This window comes from Salvia splendens, chromosome 7 (genome assembly GCF_004379255.2).
Source record: "Salvia splendens isolate huo1 chromosome 7, SspV2, whole genome shotgun sequence".
NCBI lineage: Eukaryota > Viridiplantae > Streptophyta > Magnoliopsida > Lamiales > Lamiaceae > Salvia > Salvia splendens.
This window is the reverse complement of record NC_056038.1, coordinates 35321406-35344393: the sequence shown is the minus strand read 5'-3', so window position 1 is coordinate 35344393 and position 22988 is coordinate 35321406. Positions and strand designations below refer to the sequence as shown.

General features: G+C 37.3%; 2 protein-coding genes and 1 pseudogene across 3 annotated transcripts; 1 reads left to right on the top strand and 2 right to left on the bottom strand.

Moving 5' to 3' along the window:
- Positions 1-1508: 1508 nt before the first annotated feature.
- Positions 1509-3140, top strand: LOC121811604. 2 transcript variants are annotated; one of them, XM_042212474.1, is made up of 3 exons: positions 1509-1571; positions 1762-2368; positions 2445-3140. In XM_042212474.1, exons 2-3 carry the CDS (start codon positions 1793-1795, stop codon positions 2859-2861), a joined length of 993 nt encoding a protein of 330 aa, XP_042068408.1. In that variant the 5' UTR covers positions 1509-1571; positions 1762-1792; the 3' UTR covers positions 2862-3140. The 2 variants fall into 2 exon arrangements, with proteins under 2 accessions (XP_042068408.1, XP_042068409.1); XM_042212475.1 differs by having other exon boundaries at positions 1526-1571; positions 1767-2368.
- Positions 3141-3157: 17 nt separating this feature from the next.
- On the bottom strand, positions 3158-7157 carry LOC121811605 (plant cysteine oxidase 4-like). Its single transcript, XM_042212477.1, has 6 exons — positions 6951-7157; positions 6249-6546; positions 4371-4516; positions 4029-4176; positions 3544-3750; positions 3158-3455 (listed from the first exon to the last, which is right to left on the bottom strand). The coding sequence occupies exons 2-6, from the start codon at positions 6346-6348 to the stop codon at positions 3337-3339; spliced, it is 720 nt and encodes a 239-aa protein (XP_042068411.1). The 5' UTR covers positions 6349-6546; positions 6951-7157; the 3' UTR covers positions 3158-3336.
- A 2949-nt stretch (positions 7158-10106) lies between these two features.
- On the bottom strand, positions 10107-21255 carry LOC121740861 (annotated as a pseudogene).
- Positions 21256-22988: the final 1733 nt, after the last annotated feature.

Here is a 22988-nt window from a genome sequence, read left to right as displayed (position 1 = left end):
AGTTAGCCAAATTAGGCGCAACAAAATTAACTTACCGTGGAAGCGAGTTCTTTGACCCTAAACAATATACATTAATTAAGGTGTAATCTAGTATAGTCTATTTTGTAGAGGCAACTATAAATTGACTCATCTAATAGATTGGGACTCGGCTTATTTTTATCATAAAATTAAAATGGGAACGTTTATTGGTGTAGAAAAATCTAGTTGGAGCCTAATTTACACATGAGTATTGGTGACTGAATATATGATTAGGAAATTTAGGTGAGCATCCGAATATTTCATATTGGGTGCCAAAAAGATATTTCACATTTTCTATGGAATAGTAACACAAATAAAATTCTCTAAGTTAGAGTTGTGAAAAATAAAATGAGAGGTGCCGATGTGATTGGTCAAACGGTATCTTAGTATTACACAAATTATTTTAAGACTGATTTTGTGGCATAATTGAACAAAGATGAAATTAAAATACAAAAATAAAATATAAAATATAAAATAAATTTAAATCGCAACAAAGAAAAAAACAAGAGATATGTGTCTCTCTCTTACTTTCTTCATCTCCTGTTTTGGACCTTTTGGCTTGCTAAACTATCCAACAAGTCACGTCAGAATTAATTTCGTCGGAATCCATGGTTGTCCATTAAATAAATATTTTCTTCATTCCATAGAGATATTTCATATCTGATATTTCATATCTATTTATGACAACTTTTCATTCTTCTTTTTTCTTTGTCATTTATGGATCTGATCATCCACTACACAATTTCAACTATTTTTTCTCTTTTCTTCTACTCTATGAATTACATATTGAAATCCGTGTAAACCCTAAATGACCTATTTGCTAAACGGTAGGTGACCCATAAAAATGTTGATTGCCGTGCATGAAGTGAAACACACGCAGACATAGGACTACGAGGCCAGGGCTTCAACTTTGCATCACTTCCATAATTAAAATAAGGTCACGTGATCCAAATACTCCATTCGTCCCCGAATAAGAGTCGCTAATTTCCTTTTTGGGCCGTCCCCCATTAAGAGTCACTCTTCATTTTTACCATAAATGGTAGTAGGTCCCACATTCCACTAACTCACTCCACTCACATTTTATTATAAAATCAATATAAAAAAGTGGGTCCCACATTCCACTAACTTTTTCAACCAACTTTTCTTTACATTTCTTAAAACTCGTGCCCGGTCAAACAACGACTCCTGGACGGAGGGAGTATGTAACATGAAAATCCAGGCAATACATTTATAAATTTGCTAAAGGAAAGTATAGATTCTCATAATTAATAACGATATCTAAATTTCGTGAGCATAAGATAATGTAGATATGCATATAATAAAACATGCCAAGTTTTAGTTCTCCATTTTACACAAGGTATAAGCTTCTTCTCTTTGTCTCCACGTAGTAGTTTAATGAACTCTCCCAATTAAAATCATTGCAGAAACGTACAAATTGATTTACTCTCTTTTTCTCTCTCCTATAAATATTATGACTATGTGAGTGTGGCAAAAATGTTAATGAAGAATTTGACTAAGTTTCAACACATCTCTCATTTATTGGATATTAAAAGGTACAACCTTTTCATCTTAAGAATTTGGTTGTTTTTCTTGCTTTCTCACTATTCTTGATTCCATGTTATGCAATGTATTTTTTTACATCAAAAAAATCTAGTGTTTCAACTCTAAAAAACATGTATATACATGAGAATATTTGAAGATTTATGGTATTCAAAATCTATAAAGTTTATTCTTGTGATTTAGAATAGAGCTTAATTGAATTGGAAGAAGAAAAATGGTGGAGAAGAAGCTGAATTTCAATCAACCAATATTATCTGTGAGAAAATACTCACCCAAGGGGGGCTTAAATATAGTTGATAAAAGGGAAGGCCTCACAATCATACATTGGCTTCCTCCTCATAGACCAGAGGCGAACTCTGGTCCTACGAGTAACCCGGGCTCTGTCCCCTTCCTGTGGGAACAGAGCCCGGGACGGCCGAAAGAAGAGATCCTAGCACAGTCTCACAACTGTGCTAGTCCAAGTTTTGATGCAAGTAGTGAACCAGATGTACATGAAGGAGACGGTTCAGGAGCGAACGCGTTAGTTCTCCAACGATACGCAGAGAGAGGGAGAGTAGTGGATCAAGAAAAGGAAGCCGCACCCCACCGCAAGGATAGTTTTGAGAGAGAAGGGAGTGAACAACATGAAAATGTGATCACGGTATGTTGCTTGCTGCCTCGATCTCGCTTGAGGAGTTCGGTCTGCAGTCTGAATCCCGTTCCTGCAATTAGCCGCGTGATGACATTTCCGGTTAGTAGAATGCTGTCTGAATCTGCACTGTCTGGTTCCTCAACAGACAGTGAGAGTGAGGTAATAAGTAGTCCTGTTCTGGGAAATTTTGTCCAACTTTGGTTACCTCATTTGTTTGTTTTGTCTTCTCGAGCAGTATGCAGTTATCCAAGCATCCAAACTCGGTGAGAGCGATGAGAAACGACACGGTCTTGAAGAGGCGCCGGGCAAGCAGAGCTTCAGAACCTTGCAGGAGCTACTGGCTGATGATGCTGTAAGAACTGTGCAGAGGGGAGATGATGTGAAGACAAGTAATGAGACGAAGATGATTGAAGACTCGGGTTCAGAGTCAGACCAAGATACGAGCAGCGAAGACAACATACGGCTGGCCATAAACAAAGCAGCTGAGGAAGCAAGAATGCGGCTAACAAGAGAGGGTGTTGCTCCTCCACCACCACAGCCGCCTCTGCCCGCGTCTCCATCAGATTCTTGGCTTTCTCGCACTCTGGCGCCCGCCTCAGCAAAGAAGGCATCAAGCTCTGCGTTAGCGTCCCGGTTCAGCAGCAACTGCTGAAAATTACAGCTGATTCTATCAGTCCATTCTCTACACTAGAAGACTTCTTGATTTTTGTGGAATTTCCATCTTCTCTTGAAGCAAAGAAGCAAAAAAAAAAAAGGAATGTTTTGTTTTATACAATCAGAAATGCAAGCTGATTATATTACATTCCTAAATCATTTCAAGCTTCATAGACCAACCATATGATGATATGATCACATTCCTTATAACATTAAATGTACTATATTTCTAACATGAATTAAAGGATTGAAGGTAATAAAAATAGTTTGATCTCAAGATTTGTAGGGTCCCTGTAAGGTCAATCAAATAATAATATATAATACCTCAACTATGTACACCTCAAACGTCTAATTTCTGCTAAAGGAAAATTATTGTCACCAGAGTTATAAACCATACTAAAATTGAGGTAAATTAAGACAGTCTTGGCTCTTGAGAGCTTATAGAATTTGAATATATGACATCAAAAATTTCTTCAAGTTTTGGGCAAGCGGCCTTTGTACTGTCCTCTCCTTATGACGAAGTCATCTGGAGGCTGAAACTCTTCTAACCAAGTAATATCAGATATTGTCTCTCCGTCCACCTCGATAGTACCTTCATTTAAGCCCAAAAATCGAAAATGATATTAGTAAAGGATGAAATTTGAGGATTAAATGTTTTCAGTTGCAACAAGTGCTTTTACCAGGTAGATCTGTGGCAGGGGACATTCTAAAATAAGTGCAATGGCGTCCATCATCGGATGAGTAGGGCGGAGAAAGGATGTCAAAGATGGCGCAAGGAGTGATGGCCTTGAAATAATGGATGTTACCACCGCTAGTTGGATAAAGAACTGTTGTATCACATGGAGCTGTCATGTCACAATCTTTCACAATCTTTGCAGGCCTTGCTCCTGAAAGTAATCAAATAGTTTTAAGATTGTAAGGAAGTGATTAATATTGCTTGTACAAGCAGCGTCGTGTATTTATGAGGATTTCAAAGCACAAATACAAATGGCAAAAAGATTTAGACATGTTTTGCATAGCTGATGATTTCATACTGAAAATTTCACTTTCTTTGCTATGAAATCAATATTTAAGAATCAAGATAGACTGGGGTTTCAGTAAAACCACAGGCAACCCAGCATGAAAGCAGAATCAACAGTAAGACAGTTTCTTAAAATTACTTAACCTTGAGATGGATCGGAAGGCCCAGGAATGTTGATCCAATCATAAGATTTTACATGTAACGAACCATACAGAAGCTTACTCAGCACTGTCATCCCAGGATGATTATGAAGAGGGATGACTGAGGAAGGTGGCATACAGAATATTCCCATCTACAAAAGAAAAAGTTACTTATTTCAGTAATTTAAGGTTCAAAAACTATAAAGACGCCACGCGTACAGTCTCATCACACAAATTGTGCACCATATGAAGCCGAACTAATCCAAGGAAATAGGAACTGGAAAAAATTTGAAATGGAAAGAGAAGGAAAACAGAAAAGCTGATAAATCATAAGAAAGGCACTTACCGAGAAGCCATCGCACTCATGCAAATGCAGGTATTTGATTGTGGGGGCAGTCCGATTTCCCCCATTGCGTTCTGTGAAGGTACCCTGCCAATTCCGTAATAGTTGGGCCTCTTGCTCGAGACCTACATCAGAAGGCTTGATTTTTTCTGCAACAAAGGAATTAAGGTGTTACTAACCAACTAATAAAGTACCTTATAGACCAACAAAGCAATTTCAGAATTAGAATGTTCTATCACAAGTTAAATTCAATCATTAAACCACCAAAACATTAAGTAAATGTGGAACATGAGATTGTTTTGATGATCAAATATAGAGATAACAAAAGAACCATAATAAAGATGGATAGAAGCTCATAACAGAGTTGAGGTTTACAAGAAATTTAATTGTAAAAAAAGATGAGAAATACGAATTCAGTATAAAAGTCACTGGACTAGAATTGTCAAAAAGATATCCTGTAGTAAAAATTGACACTCCATTCTAATAGCTTCAGCCTGTGGAGTGTGGAAAAAGTAAGAGGTGTTCCTTGCCATAACATGAGAGCCAAGCCAGTCAAAGGTCTTCAAATTTCACGACGACATGTTATCATAACAATGCTCTACATGCAAGTGTCAGGTATAAACTAATTATCCTGAAAGTAATTGATATTTTGGGCTGTTAGATATCATGTAAATTTTAGTTTCTGATAGATTAAGGTTTAGCAATCAAATGTGGTAGCACTTCTTGTACATGGCCTAGTCCAATTTTTTCTTCTTTCCAGTGTCCTTGCAAACCAACTCTTATGTATCAACTTAGGCAGCAAGCTGTCCTTTAATGAAGCAATGGTGAAGCCAGCATGCCTAGTAGCCTGTGGTGGGATCTAATAATGTATGCATTCAGTACAAGAATATCACATAGCCAGATTAGGAGACGTCAATATGACAGATAGTAATATCTTCAATTACAATGATATAAAGCTAATCATCTGAATCAGTCTTTCGTACATAGCAGATACATCTATTACATGCATGATGCAAAGTTCTATTAATTTCTGGGGAACTTTTCCTACTAGGGGACAGATTTAGTACGTATTACATAGTACCTGCAAAGTCATTCTGTCTGCAATGGGAGCAATTCTTTATTAGAACTTAGAATCGGCCATATATAAAAAGCTTACCAAGCATGACGAAATGCTTCTAGTCTATCTTTCCCAAATTTACTGCTTTGTATTTCCTTACTGAGATATCCAAAACAAGTCATGGGTCTATTTTGTTAAAAACTAGTAGTACTTATTTTTTTTGTAGTATTCAACCTCACCTAAGCCTACAATGTTAAAGATGATTATAATGCCATGTTCATTATCCTTTCATAGATTATAGCTTTGTAATAACAGCAACTTTATCTCGGACAAAATTACACAACACATTCATTAAAACTGCAACCCCGGTTAACCCCGGTTAATATGGGAACTACAGTTAGACAAAGGGCCACTCTCAGTTAGGAACTCAGGATTATGAGGTACCCATACAAAAAGACGCACATGATTGGAAGATGGTATACGACATGGTAGCGTGGTCATCAAATAAAAGAGCTGTCTCGGTGAACTACTTGAGGCAACTACCTTTCCGGTGAGAGAATATTGTTAAAGTCAATTTAAGATCTCGTATATAAGTAAAAGTAATAATGAATCGTACGTTGATTTTCCCCTATAAAGAAATCCATCTTCTACCAACTTTATTAACTAGGAACAATTAAATCAACCGTTACAAAAAGATACCAAGTGTCACCATATGCAACAATAAACGAATGCTTCGGTTTATACCTTTCGAAGTAGATCCATGATAAGGAAAAAGAATGCAGGAAAAAGAAAAGGCAAAGGATGATAACATTTCCTCTTCTTACCTAATAGGTTGCGAACTTTTTCTAAACCCTCTTCAGAAATGGGTCCATTAGGCGTAAGCGATGCTTTACAAGCGTTATAAAGCTTCTGTACGGCTGGCATTGTCTGGATAACGAACCGACTAAACTCTACGCAAACGTCAAGAAAAACAGCTTCGGTTCCAAACCGAATCAAGGGTCCTCTCTTCGCTGAAGACCCTTTCAGTTAATTGCATCCAATTTTATGCAAAAAACTGCTGACCATCAAATCTCTGTATCCACATAAGCACCTCACTTAATAATTCATCTTCGCCGACAAAACCTATAAAGATTGCAACAGTTAAATACATATGGCAACTCAAATAATTCCCAATCAAACCAAAAAATAGAATCATGCAGGACCACCGAGAGCTGTCCAATTAGAAGAAACTAAGCAAATAGGCTCACACTTACTCACGTGCAATTTCAGTTAAAAGACTACTGCAAAAACATAGGGGCACTCGAAATTACTCAAATTAATCACGAATTACAACCTAACAGAACAAATGGAGAGGTGAATTGAACCCAAAACCATAGAAAATTTGAAAATTCACATCCGAAACAGATCAAGGAGCATAAAATTAAGAAAAAACAAACAGAAACGATTCAAATACAGTGAGACGGAATCAGATAAGCAAGGATTAATAACGCCGCACAGAAACGGATATTCGTGGGGAAAGGACTTACGGCGAAAATGAAATCGCGGCGCTCCTAGCAGAAATGAAGATCGGTGGGGAGAGAAATAGGCGTATCTATGAGCGTGAGCTCAGGTGTGTGGAGGCGGGGGTTGTTTGAGGGAGTGAAGGGAATTTGAGAGAATGAAGCTTTGAAGCTTTCTGTATAATTTGATTGTGTTGTAGATTTGACGATTTTGCCCTTTTCTCCCAAAATCTACCAACACCAGTTTCGATGTATGTAGACACTTTATTGTAGCTGAATGGCGCCGCGTAGCGTAGTAATGGGGTGTGCAGAATTTCAAATAAATAAAACGTGAATATGCCTAACTCCTTCAATTTTAAAATTAGACGTGAAAATCAATATTTTTGCAATGCCAAATTGTCAGAAAAAAATAATCTTGGAATTAGGTCAAATCTTTTTAATTTTTTTGCCAATCATCCCTTTCCGCAACTATCCCTCAATGAAATATGCGGGTGTCACCTACACGTAGTATATGATTGATGATGCAGTGCATATATGCTCAAATTAAGTACTCCCTCTGTCCCATTAGAAATGAAACTTTTTCCTTTTTAGTTTGTCTTATTCAAAATGAAACGTTTCCTAAAATAGAAATATTTCTATCTCTACTTTTTCATCTCTCTTACTTTACTCTCTCTTCATTAACTCACAAAACAACCCTACATAAAAACCCGTGCCGATTCCCAAATGTTACATATTTAATGGAACGGAGGGAGTAGATGTTAAGTGTGTTGATGACAAACTGATAAAGATTCAAAGGAAGGTATAAATTCAAATTTCGAGAGTCACATCAAATGCGATTTCACTGAAACCAAAGCTGGTATAATACTGGTGAACAATGTTAAGTTTCATGGTTTTTTAGCTGAATTAAAAAATTATGGAAAAGTCAAGAATTTGACTAAATTTTGCCCTATAAATTAATGAAGCTAACAAAATCACCACTATTTATTTATTGTTTTGCTAAAGTAAATCCTACATTTTATGAATCAATTTATAAGAACAAAATATGTTTATTAGACTATTGCTGTCGGATCTCTCTCGTGGCTGATGATGATGGATAACGCAAATATTTGCTTTTTTCCCTCTTTTGTTATTCTTCTCTTTTTTCTTCTACGCTTTTTTTTGTGTTAAAAAAAATATGAAAAAATTTAAAGATTGCTAAACCAAAGTCTATCAACACTTTCTAGTTAGGGGTCGGTGTTTTCGACTGACATTCGACGCCACACGTTAGGAGTAGAATTTTAAGCAACAATTAAGAAGTTCAAAACAAAGATTCTCACACTTTTGCAAATGGTGTCAATCGATCCGCAATATGAATGGATGATAATATCAGAGAATATGATATTAATATGCATAGGCAGTTATGTAGTGATTAATCAATCATATAGTATCTTCATATTTATATAATCCATGATTTATATTAGAGAAAATAAAATGTAAATGCTTGTTGCCACAATAATATTCCTTTGACCTACTTTTGAGCAGAATAAAACTGGGAAGTTGATGCCATATAGCGTACTACTACAAAATAAAAAATTGTATTTTCATAAGTTCTTTTAGAACTCAAGAGTGTGGACATCTTGAGTTGGACGGATAGAGTAATTTTTTAGGAGTATATAGTTAGTCCAAAAGTCCTTTTAGTTTTTTAGAATTGTTTATAAGAGCACCCAGTGTGACACGGAAAGGGCTCGTTGAGGAGTGGTCGGTGGGCTGGGGTTTGCGATCGCGGTCTGCAATTCAACGAGTGTTACTTATGTGCGCTCATAGACATACATACTTGAAAGTAGGGAAAGAGTTATGCCTCTTCAGTTCCACTTGACGTTGTAGTCTTGTTTACTTAAGTGCAGTTGTTCCGTTGTTGTGCCCGTATCAATTTCGTCATCCAGATATTCATGATGTTGCATTTTGCCATTTTGCGATGTTCACAATTTAAAATCTTATTTACTTTATTCTATTTTAAATAAGTGGATCACACACTCCACTAAATCATGATACTCATATTTCATAAAAAATGAAACTCATATTCATTATTTTTTTTCATCCATTTTGTTTCACATTTCCTGAAATCAAAATCGAGTTATATTGAAACTTTAAATCATTCATGGATATTGAGTGTATTATTATTTTACAGAGCGGTGATTAATTTTTATTTTAACCACAACCAAATGCCCAAATATATTGTACTTATAATTATTGAGCCAATCATGCATGATCATATATGCATTAAAAAACAGTATGTAATCATAACTAAATCGAATCTAAGTTCTTGTTAACTATACTAACTACCAGGGGGGATGAACTTCTGTTGTCTGAATTTTCTATATTTATATTAATTATTTAATACAAATATGTATATACGTGTACGTGTGGGTTTGATAGAGATATATAGTTAGGGGCATTCTATCTTTAGTGGCTGTCTCCAAAGAGTTGCATGCATACAATAAATCATTTCCATAAATATATAGATTCTATAAATCACAATCTCTTTTCAGATATAAATCACAATCTAATAGAAGAGATATATATATATATACTTTAAATTCATTGTCGACCTTTCTTAAATGCAGTGTACGTGGCCCTCTCTTTCTCTATATCTAACAATTCTTGTTGCAAATCATTTTATTTTGAATTTATTGTCTAAGTCATGTGGAAAATCGTCATTATTATTGGTCCTTTTCTCTGCGTTCGGCCAAGTCTAAATTTTGACGTTAGGTATAAAAAAAGTTTAAAATTAAACTAATTTTAAATAATACTATAAAGTTTAAAAATTTCATAACATTTTTCTTCAATTCTTACCTTTTGAAATAGCCGCATATGGCTGCAGTAGTCACTTTAATAAACACATCATTTTTAGTACAAGGAACTAAGTAATGATAGTAGTAATAGTTAATTTTTCATCCTACTAAATACTAGTAATTAATCACACTTGTGCAATACACAATCTTTACCATAGTAGTAGTAACTTTTTTTACAAGTTGGGAATAATATAAATTTGTTATTAATATCAATTTAAATATATTAAGTAAATTACAATTAATAATTATTGTTTCACACTATAACATTGAAACCTTTAAAATAAAGTGATGCATAAATAATCATTTACGTAAACTTAAATATACATGAAACTTTATTTTTAAATATCGACACACATTCGCATTTTATCTACACAATATCTAAATAAAATAAATCCAATTAATATATCACACATCACATATAAACAAATAACTTCAAAAGTCACAAGAGACAATAGCTGCACAACTTAGACAATGTATGAATGCGATTAGCTCTTAATCAATTCGTGATCATTCCAAAACGCAACAAACATATGTACAAAACGACACATAAATTCATGGAAGCTCCGGCACCGGCTGATCCTCATCCGCCGGCGGCGTCGGGACCCACTCACCGTTGTCATCACGCACAAGCCCTTTGTTCTTCTCCACCCACCACATACCGGGGATCAAAAGCTCATCCTTCAAATACTCGCAAGATTTGTTAACAAGCGCTAAGCTCCTCTTCACCTTCAGCTCGAACTCCGCGTCCGCCCCGTTCCACCCGGCCACCACGTGCAGCATCCCCTGCAGGTTGTGCCAGTCTCCTGTATTCGTCGATCTCTTCAGGCTCGGTGATTTCCTGTTGTCGATCTCCAGATCCACCCCCATGTCCCAGTACCCGAGCAACACGCTCGGGTATCGGGCACGTGCAGGATTTTCAGATTTGGGTACCGCGCCACCCTCTCCCTGAATGCATTGTTTCCCACCTATACCAGTGGTGAAAGCTAGAATTTTAAAAACATGCATGGAATGATTTTTTTATGTACTAGTACCCTCCATCCCATAGAAAATAGGTCATTTGGTATTAGCACATGTTTTAATGCATATATAATTAGTAAAGAAAGAGAGAATGAGAAAAAAGTAGTTGAAATTGTGTAGTGGATAGTGTGACCCATAAATAATAAAGTAAAAGAGAAGAGGAAAAATGTTGTCATAAATGGATATGGACTATTTGTATGAGACAGACGAAAAATGAAATATGACTTATTTCTATGGGACGGAGGGAATATATAAAATGACAATTTATCTAAAAAACATGAAATTTGATAGTAGAATTCTAATGTCCATGAAATTTAATAGAATTATACCGCAATATAAAAAATCTAAAGCAAAAACTAAGAACTTTACTATTTTTTTCAAATTTCCCACACAATCTAATTTGGATGAAATTGAATATGTAGCATTGGAAAAATTCTATTTGACCAAAATTGACGGCGTAACATTTTTAACAACACACTTGGCACATAGTAATTTAGTTAGAGCATCTCCAATGGCGGACGTCCGGTCGGACATCCGCGACGGGCGACCGGGACGTCCGCTATTGTGGCGTGGCAAGTCGGATACGGACGTCCCGTAAGGACGTCGGATGTCCTCAGACGTGCGGGCGACGGGCGGGTGGACGTCCGCCATTGTGGTGTGGGTCGGACGTCCGGTATTTAATTTTTTTTTTAAACTCGTTCGTATTCGTGTTGAAATTTTATTTCCGTAAACGTAAATTGCTTTATTTGTGAATTTGTGATTTTTTTTATTGCGGGAAGTCCTAGTGGGAAGGGCGATGGGAAGGGCGGATTGTGCAGGGGAAGTCCTAGTGATGTGGCAGTTGAATGGGAAGTCCAAGTGACATGACAGTAGATTTTTTTGGGAAGTCCTAGTGGATGTCCGAGTGGGACATCCGGACAATCAAGATGCTCTTACATCATCAAATTTGAAACATATATGCGTCACATCAACAACAAATAACACATAAGCAACCTAAATATTTTAGTCACTTAAAAATAGAGAAAAATATTAAAATCCTTGGATTTTAATGTCGATTTTTCAAGTTTATCTGGACAGACTAAAATTTAATCAAATTCATAGGTTTTCCAGCAATATCCTATATTTGAAAAAATAGTTTCGACAAGTGAAATGTAGTTGACCTGGGGGCTGCCGAAGACCACGGCCGCGACAGGGATGTCGCGGACACCGTTCTCGACGAGGTCGAAGGCGGCGATGGTCGCCAGAGTCGCGCCGAGGCTGTGCCCCGTCATGATTATGCTGAGGCTATCCCCCTTGTACAGCTCTCGCAGATGCATAATCTTCGTATGCAGCTGCGAGCGCGCACTCAATTTGGTAAAGGGCGATTTCGGGTCGGATGACGCGTAAATCGTCATCCAACCTTGTTGAAGTTTGTCAAATTTTAACAAATTGTATATCCCACATCGGTGGGTATTGAAACATTGGGGGGGAGTGGCTGCCTATAAAAGGAGCACTCCTCCCTCATTTGTAAAGTACCTCAAATATTGTATTCTCTTCTCCGTCTAAATATAAGCGGGCTCTGCAGAGGGTGCTCGGAGACGTAGGCAATTTGGCCGAACTCCGTTATCAAAGTTTCGGGTGTGTTCTTTCTTTATTATTTATTTTGTTCCGCATTTATTTCTTGGTTTATTTTCTGTTTGGATATTGTATTCAATATTATTTGCGGGTTTGGTAGTAGTGTTTTGTACGGTTCTTTTGGGTGTTTTTATATTGTGATAAATACACCGACTGATAAATTCTGTTAGGAATCTGGTATTTAAGAGGGACAGTGTCCTCGCCAGTCTTTCCAAAGAATTTATTTGGAGAAGTAATTTTATCGAGTAGACCCCATTGGGTTAACTCTGAAATTACTGAATCGGTTCATTTCACTATTTGAGAGAAAATTACCCGGTTTTCTCAACAAGTGGTATCAGAGCCAAAGGTTCGTCCTTGGTTCTGTTTGTTTGTAATATTGAATACTTTATTTTGAGTCTGTAATGGCGGGTAATGATCAAGAAAACAAGGCTAGTTCTTCGTCATCGTGGTCGAGGTTTCCACTGTCAAATATGAAATTGACGGTGGAGATATTTGTCACGACCGGCCATACAAGGGGTACCACAAACGCGGCGATCGTGACCGACATGCATGGATTACAATTTAGAAGATCCACTTAATTAACTTAAAGAAAGGAAAACAACTTAGTTTAAAAATTTTAAGGTTATATTTTTTTTTTGAAAAGACATAAGAAAAATACATTCAAAAAGGACAACGGAAAAAAAATTAGACTTAAGAAATACAACCATTAATAACTAAAGTAAAACAAACATTTAACTTAAATCTCGAAGAATATCATTTTCAAAAGACAACGTAAGCACTTGTTTAAAAACTAATCACCACCATACATGTTCAAACACAAAGCATAAAGAAAAGATTAAAGTCTTGAGACATGGTTCAAGTTATAGCAGCGGAAAATACAGTTTAAGGAGAGTCAAGGACTACGCCTATGTATGACGACACAACGTATCCTACGTTCTCAAGCCAGCTCAACATCCACCGCAACATCCCGCTCAACCTGCACATAAGAAAAATAATATGCAGGGCTGAGTACTTGTTGTACTCAATGGGCTCATGCCGAAAACATTTTAATAAGTTATGTCATCCATACCAGTGATCTCGAGTTTTATGTATTAAGAAAATCACGAGAAACACAAAAATATTCAAGTCTGGCCAGACAATTTATCTCCCCACTTTTCACATCAATCCATCAATCACAATCACAGTGCGACAATAGTGTGGCCACACTATTCGCCCACGAGACCGGCCGACTTGCAAGGACGGCTCACGATCCCACCAGTGTACACAGCCCGATAGGGTTTACGGCCCTACTCGGACCCGAATTCGTTTCACAACACAGCCATATAGCCTAACGGAGTAAACTCATACGAACTAGACATCAGGCACACAATCTCATAACAAAAACATCATGGCATGACATAACAGTTAAACCACCCTTATATCTCCACATAATATTTTTCGGAAAAGTAAAGAGGTTTGAAAAGAAAGCCCACCTCGTTCTCTTAGCAAAATCACAACCCAACTTAGCAACTCTCGATCCTCGAGTTCACGAATACACAACACCATTGTCAACGACAACACAAGTCAGCCTCACACAACAACATATCACTATGCATGTCTTATCGTTTCTCTCTCATCGTTTTCCTCAATTTCCCAAACCCGACATACATCTCAAAGGTGTAAACACACGTAACACATTTCAACTTATCACAAGTGATTTCAACATTTAAGCACATTCCTTGGACATACATGCATCATACAATACTTTTAAACTTGAAAAATAAGTGTCATTTAATCAAGGCAGAAAACTGGCAGAATTGCGCGACCGTTTTGTAAAAATCACTTTAAATTCACCCGACCTCAAAACATGCTAAATTTTGTTCACGATACAGAGGACACATTCAAGTTCATCCATGAAAATTTTCATATCGAAATCACGTCATTTAGTCAGTCATATCACATATTGAACTCTCTGGTCGGAACATACAATTTCTGGCAGTATTACGCAGTTCATTTGAAAAATTCACCATAAATTCATACAATGCCAAAAAAAGCTGAAAATTTAACACAATACAGAAGACACTTCAAATATTCATATAGCTCAAGAATCACATCAATCGGAGGTCATTTGGTCAGACAAACAGAAAACGAAACATTCATGGCGAGAACTCACGTTTCTGGCAGATTTGCGCAGTCAACTTCAAAAATTTATTAAAAATTCATTTTTCGATAAAACGGGCTGAAATTCACACGAAACACAGAAAACATCTTGAAGTTTACTCAGTAAATATTTCATAGCAAAATTAGTTCGTTTGATGGGTCAATCACAGATCATAAGTCACTGGTCGTGCACCACAGATTTTCAGGTTCATAGATCGAAAATAGGGTTTTCATCTTCCATCAAACAAACATCGATTTTTCATGCTCGAACACACATAATCATGCTTAAAAGTTTCTCACACACATATTTGCACATGAACTCACATCATTCACCAACTATTCCAATCCAACATCACATGATTTCAATCAAAAACACAATATTATCAAAGTTCTTATGCAATCACACTTTCCCACCGATAAATTTTTCGATCTATTAATCCTACACCCTCTATATGCATGTAGGATTCAAGAATAATGTTTCAATGAAGAGATGAGAAGAAAAACTTAGTTATGCCTTTTCGAATCACGAAAACGAACGGTAGGAACAAGGATGGAGGCGATTCGTCGAAACTCTTGAAAAATCCACTCCAATTTATGCAAGAAACAATGAGGGAAGAAGTTTTTGGAGAGGATGGAGAGTGAAGGGGGGAGGCACGAAATTTTGAGGGAGATGGGGGATAGGGTTTAGTTTAGGTGTTTGTATAGGATTAGGTTAAAGTTTAAAGAATTATTTAATTAATTATGGAGGGATAAAATAATGGCCAAATGAAATAAAAGTCCCATAATTAAAAGAATAAAATAGGCATGTAGGATGGGGAGGAATTCGAAAATTCCATGTAGAGCATAACAAGGAATTTATTTGGTATTTACTTGGAGAGAATATATTCACAACTTAGGAAATAAAAGTGAATATTCCATAAACAAGGGAACAAACTAAATTAAATCTCCAAGTAGGAAAATAATGAGGAAGGGACGAAAATTCCATAAGGAATTGCACAAGGAAATTATTTAAATCCTCAATTAAATAGAATAGGATTTAAATTTGGTAATTTCTTTATAGGAAAAGACTCCCATAAAATAGGCAACAACTAAATAAATTTGCACAAGGAAATTAACCAAAATGGGGCGTGCGACACAAGGAAATATTCACATCCCCAATTAATTGACTTAGGTATTAATTTGGTATTTCATTGAATAAAAGGGATTCCACAAAATAAGAAACAAATATATTCTCCTCTAAAAAATAGGGACACCGAAAATTGGCTTAATTAGCCACAAGGAAATAATTCAACTCTTAATTCAATTGGGGCGAGGGAATAAAATGTGGCAAGATTTAATTGGATTTAATTTGGATGAATATCCCAAAACAATTAATTAAATCCAAGAAAGAATAAATTCTCAATAATTGGAGGGGCCGACAGTAGCCATTTTTTGGCTAGAACAAGATGCATGATTTTATTTAAATTGACTCCCCACATTAAAATCTAATTAGCACTTCATTCCAATTCCCCCATGATGATTTATTCCACATAACCAAACTCAAACACGTAGCAACAATTTAAATTTCATAAATGAAATTTCCAACCGACATTTATTAAATAAAGGTCATACAAATTTTTGGGATGTTACAATATTTGACGGTACTGGCCATTTTGGTATGTGGCAGGGGGAGGTTCTAGACTCTCTTTTCCAGCAAGGTCTTGACATTGCCATTGAAGAAAAGAAACCAGAAGATATAGATAATAAAGATTAGAGTACCATAAATCGGTTAGCTTGTGGAACAATTCGGTCGTGTCTATCCAGGGAGCAGAAGTATGCTGTCAAGAATGAGACTTCTGCACATAGATTGTGGAAGACACTGGAGGACAAATTTCTGAAGAAGAGTGGTCAGAATAATCTCCTTATGAAGAAAAGGTTGTTCCGATTTGAATACCGATCAGGTACCACTATGAATGAACACATTACTTTGTTTAACCAATTAGTAGCAGACCTGCTAAATTTAGATGTGAAATTTGAGGATGAGGATCTGGCATTGATGCTGTTGTCGTCTCTACCTGATGAATTTGAACATCTGGAGACCACATTACTCCACGATAAAGAGAATGTGTCTTTAGATACTGTATGTTCTGCTTTGTATAGTCATGAATTGCGAAAGGCAGATAAAATGAAAGGCAAAGCAGTTACAGATGAAGCATTAGTGGCAAGAGGTCGTCAACAAGGCCGATCAAAGGAGAGAAGAGGAAGGTCCAAATCGAAAAGACGAGTTGCCAAAGATGAGTGTGCTTTCTGTTATGAGAAAGGACATTGGAAAAAAGACTGCCCAAAGTTGAAGAAGAAAGAAAAGGCTTCGCAAGATGCAAATGTTGCTGAATGCAAAAATGATGCGGAGTCAGATTGTTCTTTGACGGTTTCACCTTCAACATCGCATCCAGACGAGTGGATATTGGATTCAGGTTGCACCTATCATATGTGTCCCATCAGGGAGTGGTTCTTTGATTTCGAAGAACTCAATGGCGGACTTGTTTACATGGGGAATGACAGTCCATGTAAGACAGCCGGGATAGGCTCAATCAAGCTACGGAATCAGGATGGATCCACCAGAATTTTGAAGGATGTGCGGTACGTGCCCCAGTTGAAGAAGAATCTCATCTCATTGGGGGCCTTAGAATCTAAAGGCCTAGTTGTGATGATGCGAAATGGAATTCTTAAAGCAACTTCAGGAGCATTGGTGATGTTGAAAGGCGTGAGAAAGAACAATTTGTATTACTACCAAGGTAGTACAGTTGTTGGGACAGTAGCAACTGCAACTTCGAGTAATAAGAAGGATGCAGAGGCGACGAAGCTTTGGCATTTGCGATTGGGACATGCTGGTGAGAGATCATTGCAAATTCTCGCTAAGCAAGGATTATTGAAAGGTACGAAGTCTTGCAAATTAGAGTTTTGCGAGCATTGTGTTCTGGGAAAACAGCGAAGAGTGAAATTTGGCACTGCAATCCATAATACGATGGGAATTCTGGATTACGTGCACTCAGATGTGTGGGGACCTGCCAAGACTCCGTCACTTGGAGGTAGACACTATTTTGTCACTTTTGTTGATGATTTTTCCAGTGAAGAGCAAAAATGAAGTCCTTGGGATTTTTCTGAAATGGAAAGCTCAAGTTGAAAATCAGATGGGGAGGAAGATCAAGGTTCTCCGATCAGACAACGGTGGAGAATACAAGAGTGATCCTTTCCAAGATGTATGCCAGGAGTGTGGCATAGTTCGGCACTTCACAGTGAGAAATACACCACAACAGAATGGAGTGTCAGAGTGTATGAATCGAACACTAGTGGAGAAAGTTCATTGTATGCTGTCTAATGCTGGGCTAGACAGAAAATTTTGGGCTGAGGCCATCACATACGCTCAACACATTGTCAATCGTTTGCCATGTTCTGCCATTGATGGCAAGACTCCTTTAGAGGTATGGTCCGGTAAACCTGCAACTGATTATGATTCTTTGCGTATTTTTGGTTCTATTGCATATTATCATGTGACTGAATCAAAGTTGGATCCACGTGCAAAGAAGGCTTTGTTTATGGGTTTCAGTGCTGGTGTTAAAGGATATCGGTTATGGTGTTTGGAGTCTAAGAAGACGATTGTCAGTAGGGATGTTACCTTTGATGAATCTTCCATGTTGAATAAGGTAAATCCAAATAGTAGTGATACTTCGCAGCAGGTGGAGTATACACCGAAGCAGGTGGAGTTCGAAGAAGCAGTTGTGATCCCAACTACGAACACCACAAATGACTCTCATACGGAAGAAGAAGAGTCAGATGATGAAGAGGTTCCACCCCAAGAACCTTCGCAGCAATCAGAGTCAATTGCAGTTAGGCGAACGAGGCGGGAAAATAAGAAACCTGCTCGATTTGCGGATATGGTTGCATATGCGCTTCCAGTTGTTGATGATGTTCCATGTATCTTTTCGAAAACTATTGAAAGTTCAGAAAGCGATGGTTGGAAAGGTGCTTTGGAAGAAGAGATGCAATCTCTTCAGAAGAACAAGACGTGGAAGCTGATGCCATTGCCGAAAGGCAGAAAGGCAATTGGATGTAAATGGGTTTTTGCAAAGAAAGAGGGATTTCCTGACAGAGATGATGTTCGCTACAAAGCAAGATTGGTAGCTAAAGGCTACGCCCAGAAGGAGGGAATTGATTACAATGAGGTATTTTCTCCTGTTGTTAAACATTCCTCCATTAGAATTTTGTTGGCTTTGGTAGCGCAGTTGAATTTGAAGCTAGCTCAACTTGATGTGAAGACCGCGTTTTTACACGGTGATCTGAAGGAGGAAATCTATATGACCCAACCGGAGGGATTCAAGGTTGCTGGTAAAGAAAATTGGGTTTGCAAGTTGAACAAATCGTTGTACGGATTGAAGCAGTCTTCAAGACAGTGGTACAAACGGTTTGACAAGTTTATGAAGGATCAAATGTACACAAGAAGCAAATACGACCACTGTGTGTATTTGCGCAGACTTCAAGATGGTTCCTACATCTACCTACTCTTATACGTTGATGATATGCTGATAGCATCAAAGAGCCAAGTTGAAATTGACAGATTGAAGGCTCAGTTGAGTAAAGAGTTCGAGATGAAGGATTTGGGGAAGCCAAGAAGATTCTCGGCATGGAGATAACAAGAGATAGAGAAGGAGGTAAGCTTTGGCTGACACATAAGCAGTATTTGACCAAAGTACTACATCGTTTTGGTATAAGTGATGATTCCAAAACTGTAAGTACCCCGCTTGCTCCTCATTTGAAACTTAGTTCACAGTTATCTCCAAAAACGAAAGATGAGCGAGAATATATGGCGAAAGTTCCCTATGCTAACGCAGTTGGAAGCTTGATGTATGCAATGGTGTGTACAAGACCAGACATTTCACAGGCCGTTGGTATTGTAAGCAGACACATGCATGATCCAGGAAAGGGTCATTGGCAAGCTGTGAAATGGATTCTGCGGTATATCAAAGATACTGTAGATATTGGTTTGTTGTTTGGGCAGGATAAATCACTTGGTCATTTTGCGGTTGGATATTGTGATTCCGACTATGCTGGTGATTTGGATAAGCGAAGATCTACTACTGGCTATTTGTTCACTTTAGCGAGTGCGCCAGTTAGTTGGAAGTCTACCTTGCAGTCAACGGTAGCTTTGTCTACGACAGAGGCAGAGTACATGGCCATTACTGAAGCTGTGAAGGAGGCAATTTGGCTTCATGGGTTGCTGAAAGAATTGGGTGTTGGTCAGAAACAACTTGAAGTATATTCTGACAGCCAGAGTGCTATTCATTTAGCAAAGAATCATGTCTTTCATGCAAGGACGAAGCACATTGATGTTCGCTATCATTTTGTGCGGGAAATTCTCGAAGAAGAGGAAATTGTCATCCGAAAGGTTCCGACTTTGGTGAATCCTGCAGATATGTTGACTAAGGTGGTGACGAGAGCCAAGTTTGAACATTGTTTGGACTTGGTTAATATTCTGCGATTTGGAGTTGGCGCTTGACTGCGCCAATATGAAAGCACCGCGAGTCGTCTGTTTGGGTGGAGAAGATTTGTATTTGGTGGAATTTGAAATTTTGCCAAGGTGGAGATTTGTTGAAGTTTGTCAAATTTTAACAAATTGTATATCCCACATCGGTGGGTATTGAAACATTGGGGGGGAGTGGCTGCCTATAAAAGGAGCACTCCTCCCTCATTTGTAAAGTACCTCAAATATTGTATTCTCTTCTCCGTCTAAATATAAGCGGGCTCTGCAGAGGGTGCTCGGAGACATAGGCAATTTGGCCGAACTCCGTTATCAAAGTTTCAGGTGTGTTCTTTCTTTATTATTTATTTTGTTCCGCATTTATTTCTTGGTTTATTTTCTGTTTGGATATTGTATTCAATATTATTTGCGGGTTTGGTAGTAGTGTTTTGTACGGTTCTTTTGGGTGTTTTTATATTGTGATAAATACACCGACTGATAAATTCTGTTAGGAATCTGGTATTTAAGAGGGACAGTGTCCTCGCCAGTCTTTCCAAAGAATTTATTTGGAGAAGTAATTTTATCGAGTAGACCCCATTGGGTTAACTCTGAAATTACTGAATCGGTTCATTTCACTATTTGAGAGAAAATTACCCGGTTTTCTCAACAAACCTTTCATGACCCTCGGCGCCCTCTCGTCGTCGTCGCTGGGCTCCGGCGCGGCCAGGAGCTCGGCGGCGGACTGGAGGACGGCGGCAAGGACGTTGATCTACTCGTACGTGCGGGACGTCCCGCGCCACACGACGTAGATCTCGCGGCGGCCGAGGGCGGCCGTGACGGCGTTGGTGGTAACGGCGATGTAGCCGATCCAGTTGGACTCGCGGTCCCAGGCGTCGGGGCGGAGGGAGCGGAGGAAGACGGCCTGGGCGACGCTGAGCTGGGCGGTGGCGTAGAGGAAGCAGGAGACTTGGTAGTCGGCGGCGGAGTCGAGCATGACTTTGTCGAAGAAGGACTTCTTGCCGTAGCGGCTGCTGCCGGCGTACTTGGAGTTGGCGTCGTTGTTGAAGGCGTCGTAGGTGGCTTGGCAGAAGTCGCCGCAGCGGAGGATGAGGCGGCGTAGGGTGAGGTCTAAGGGCTCCAGGAGGCCTTTCCAGTCGTTGCTGCCGAGGAGCTCCGGCCACGGCGGCGGTGCTTCTTCCGCGATTTTTTTTATTTGTTGAATTGAGTCAAGAAATTGTTGAAATTGAACAATTAAAGAATGTTATGGATTTGAAAAGGATAAGTGGATTGGATAGGATTTTTCTGTGAACCATTCGTTTTAATTAGTGTAACAATTATGGGAAAGGGATTGATTGGAGATGTGTTCTACCACATTGATGTGCAAAATTGGAATTTATGTGACATATCAACGTGTTTTTTATGTATACTTTCTTGAAAAAGACATGAGCATGTTTATAATTAATATCGTTATAAGCAATGTTTTAAAAACCGGACCGGCCGGTGAACCGGCGAGGCTATTGGTTCACGGTTCAATCAGTCCGACCGATTCAATTACTGATCGAACCGTTTTACCTTGCAAATATAAAATTAAATATACTCTTACAAAATATATTAAATTTAGTGAGTAATATATTATAATTAATAGTAACATATAACAAAAACATATATTAAATATTTTAAGTAAATTAAATATTAAGAGTATTTAAAATAAGTGAATGGTAAAATTTAAATAATTATTAAATACATAAATTTGTAATTAGTGTAACCAAAAAAGTATATATTTTACATATATAAATAGATAAAATTCATATTATCTCAAAAACATTTATGTGGTGAAATAATATTATAGACAATATATAAAACTAAACATGAATTTTTAGTTAATTTGGATAAATATATACTATAATAGTATTATTAGTTAATACATAAAATTAAACTTGAATTATTAGTAAGTTCGGAGTAATATTTAGTAAATATGGAGTAATAAACTATATTAATAATATATATAATATTAAATCTTAGGTAAAATTATTTTTTCATATATATATATATATATAGGGTTTTGATCAATTGAGATTTTTAAGCCTAATTGAGAATTGAGATGCATTATCAGCCATTCATTTTTATTAAATGAGTGGTCCAGAATTTGCCACATGAAAAATATTTTTAGATTAATTAATTAGGAAAGGACATAATGGTAATTTCATGGTACATTTTATTTAATAAACAATACTCCCTCCGTCCCGTGCTACTCGCACGTTTGCTTTTCGGCTCGTCACAAAGTCCTTACACTATTTATAATTTAAGTTAGAATTAATGCATTTAATTAATATGTTAGTTTAAGTTAAGAGCTCTTTTATTAAGTGATGTCTCATTACACCTAAAATTCTTTTTTAATTACACAAAAAAATCAATCCCAAATTTACGGCCTAAAATGAAAAGTGCGAGTAGCATGGGACGGATGGAGTATTTTTTAATTTTTTTTAATTTTTTTTGTCATCTACATATACAATTCATGTCAACTACACACATATAATGCCAACTACATATACAATTCATGTCAACTACCCACATATAATGTCAACTATGTGTACAACTCATCTCAACTACATACACAATTCATGTCAACTACACACATATAATGTCAACTACATATACAATTCATGTCAACTATACACATATAATGTCAATTATAAGTTGTTGACATTTGATGTGCAGACTATTGGCATTTGATGTGCATGCTATTGACGATAATACCCATAGTTGACATAATCTACTTGCAATTGACATTTCGAAAATGTTGTGAATGTGTGGCTAAAAATGCATCTCAATTCTCAATTAAGCTAAAAAATCTCAACCTAACAGGACCATATATATATATATATATATATGTATGTATAGGGTTGTATTATATACCAAACTAGTTTTAAACACTAAACGCCAAACACATCATTATATATTAATGCGGAG

Coding starts and splice junctions, on each gene's coding strand:
- LOC121811605 (XM_042212477.1), bottom strand. CDS start 6,348: ATGCCAGCCGTACAGAAGCTTTATAACGCTTGTAAAGCATCGCTTACG. Junction 4,517..6,248: donor AAAAGTTCGCAACCTATTAG/GTAAGAAGAGGA, acceptor CCTTTGTTGCAG/AAAAAATCAAGCCTTCTGAT. Junction 4,177..4,370: donor ATGAGTGCGATGGCTTCTCG/GTAAGTGCCTTT, acceptor TTTCTTTTGTAG/ATGGGAATATTCTGTATGCC.
- LOC121811604 (XM_042212474.1), top strand. CDS start 1,793: ATGGTGGAGAAGAAGCTGAATTTCAATCAACCAATATTATCTGTGAGA. Junction 2,369..2,444: donor CAACAGACAGTGAGAGTGAG/GTAATAAGTAGT, acceptor CTTCTCGAGCAG/TATGCAGTTATCCAAGCATC.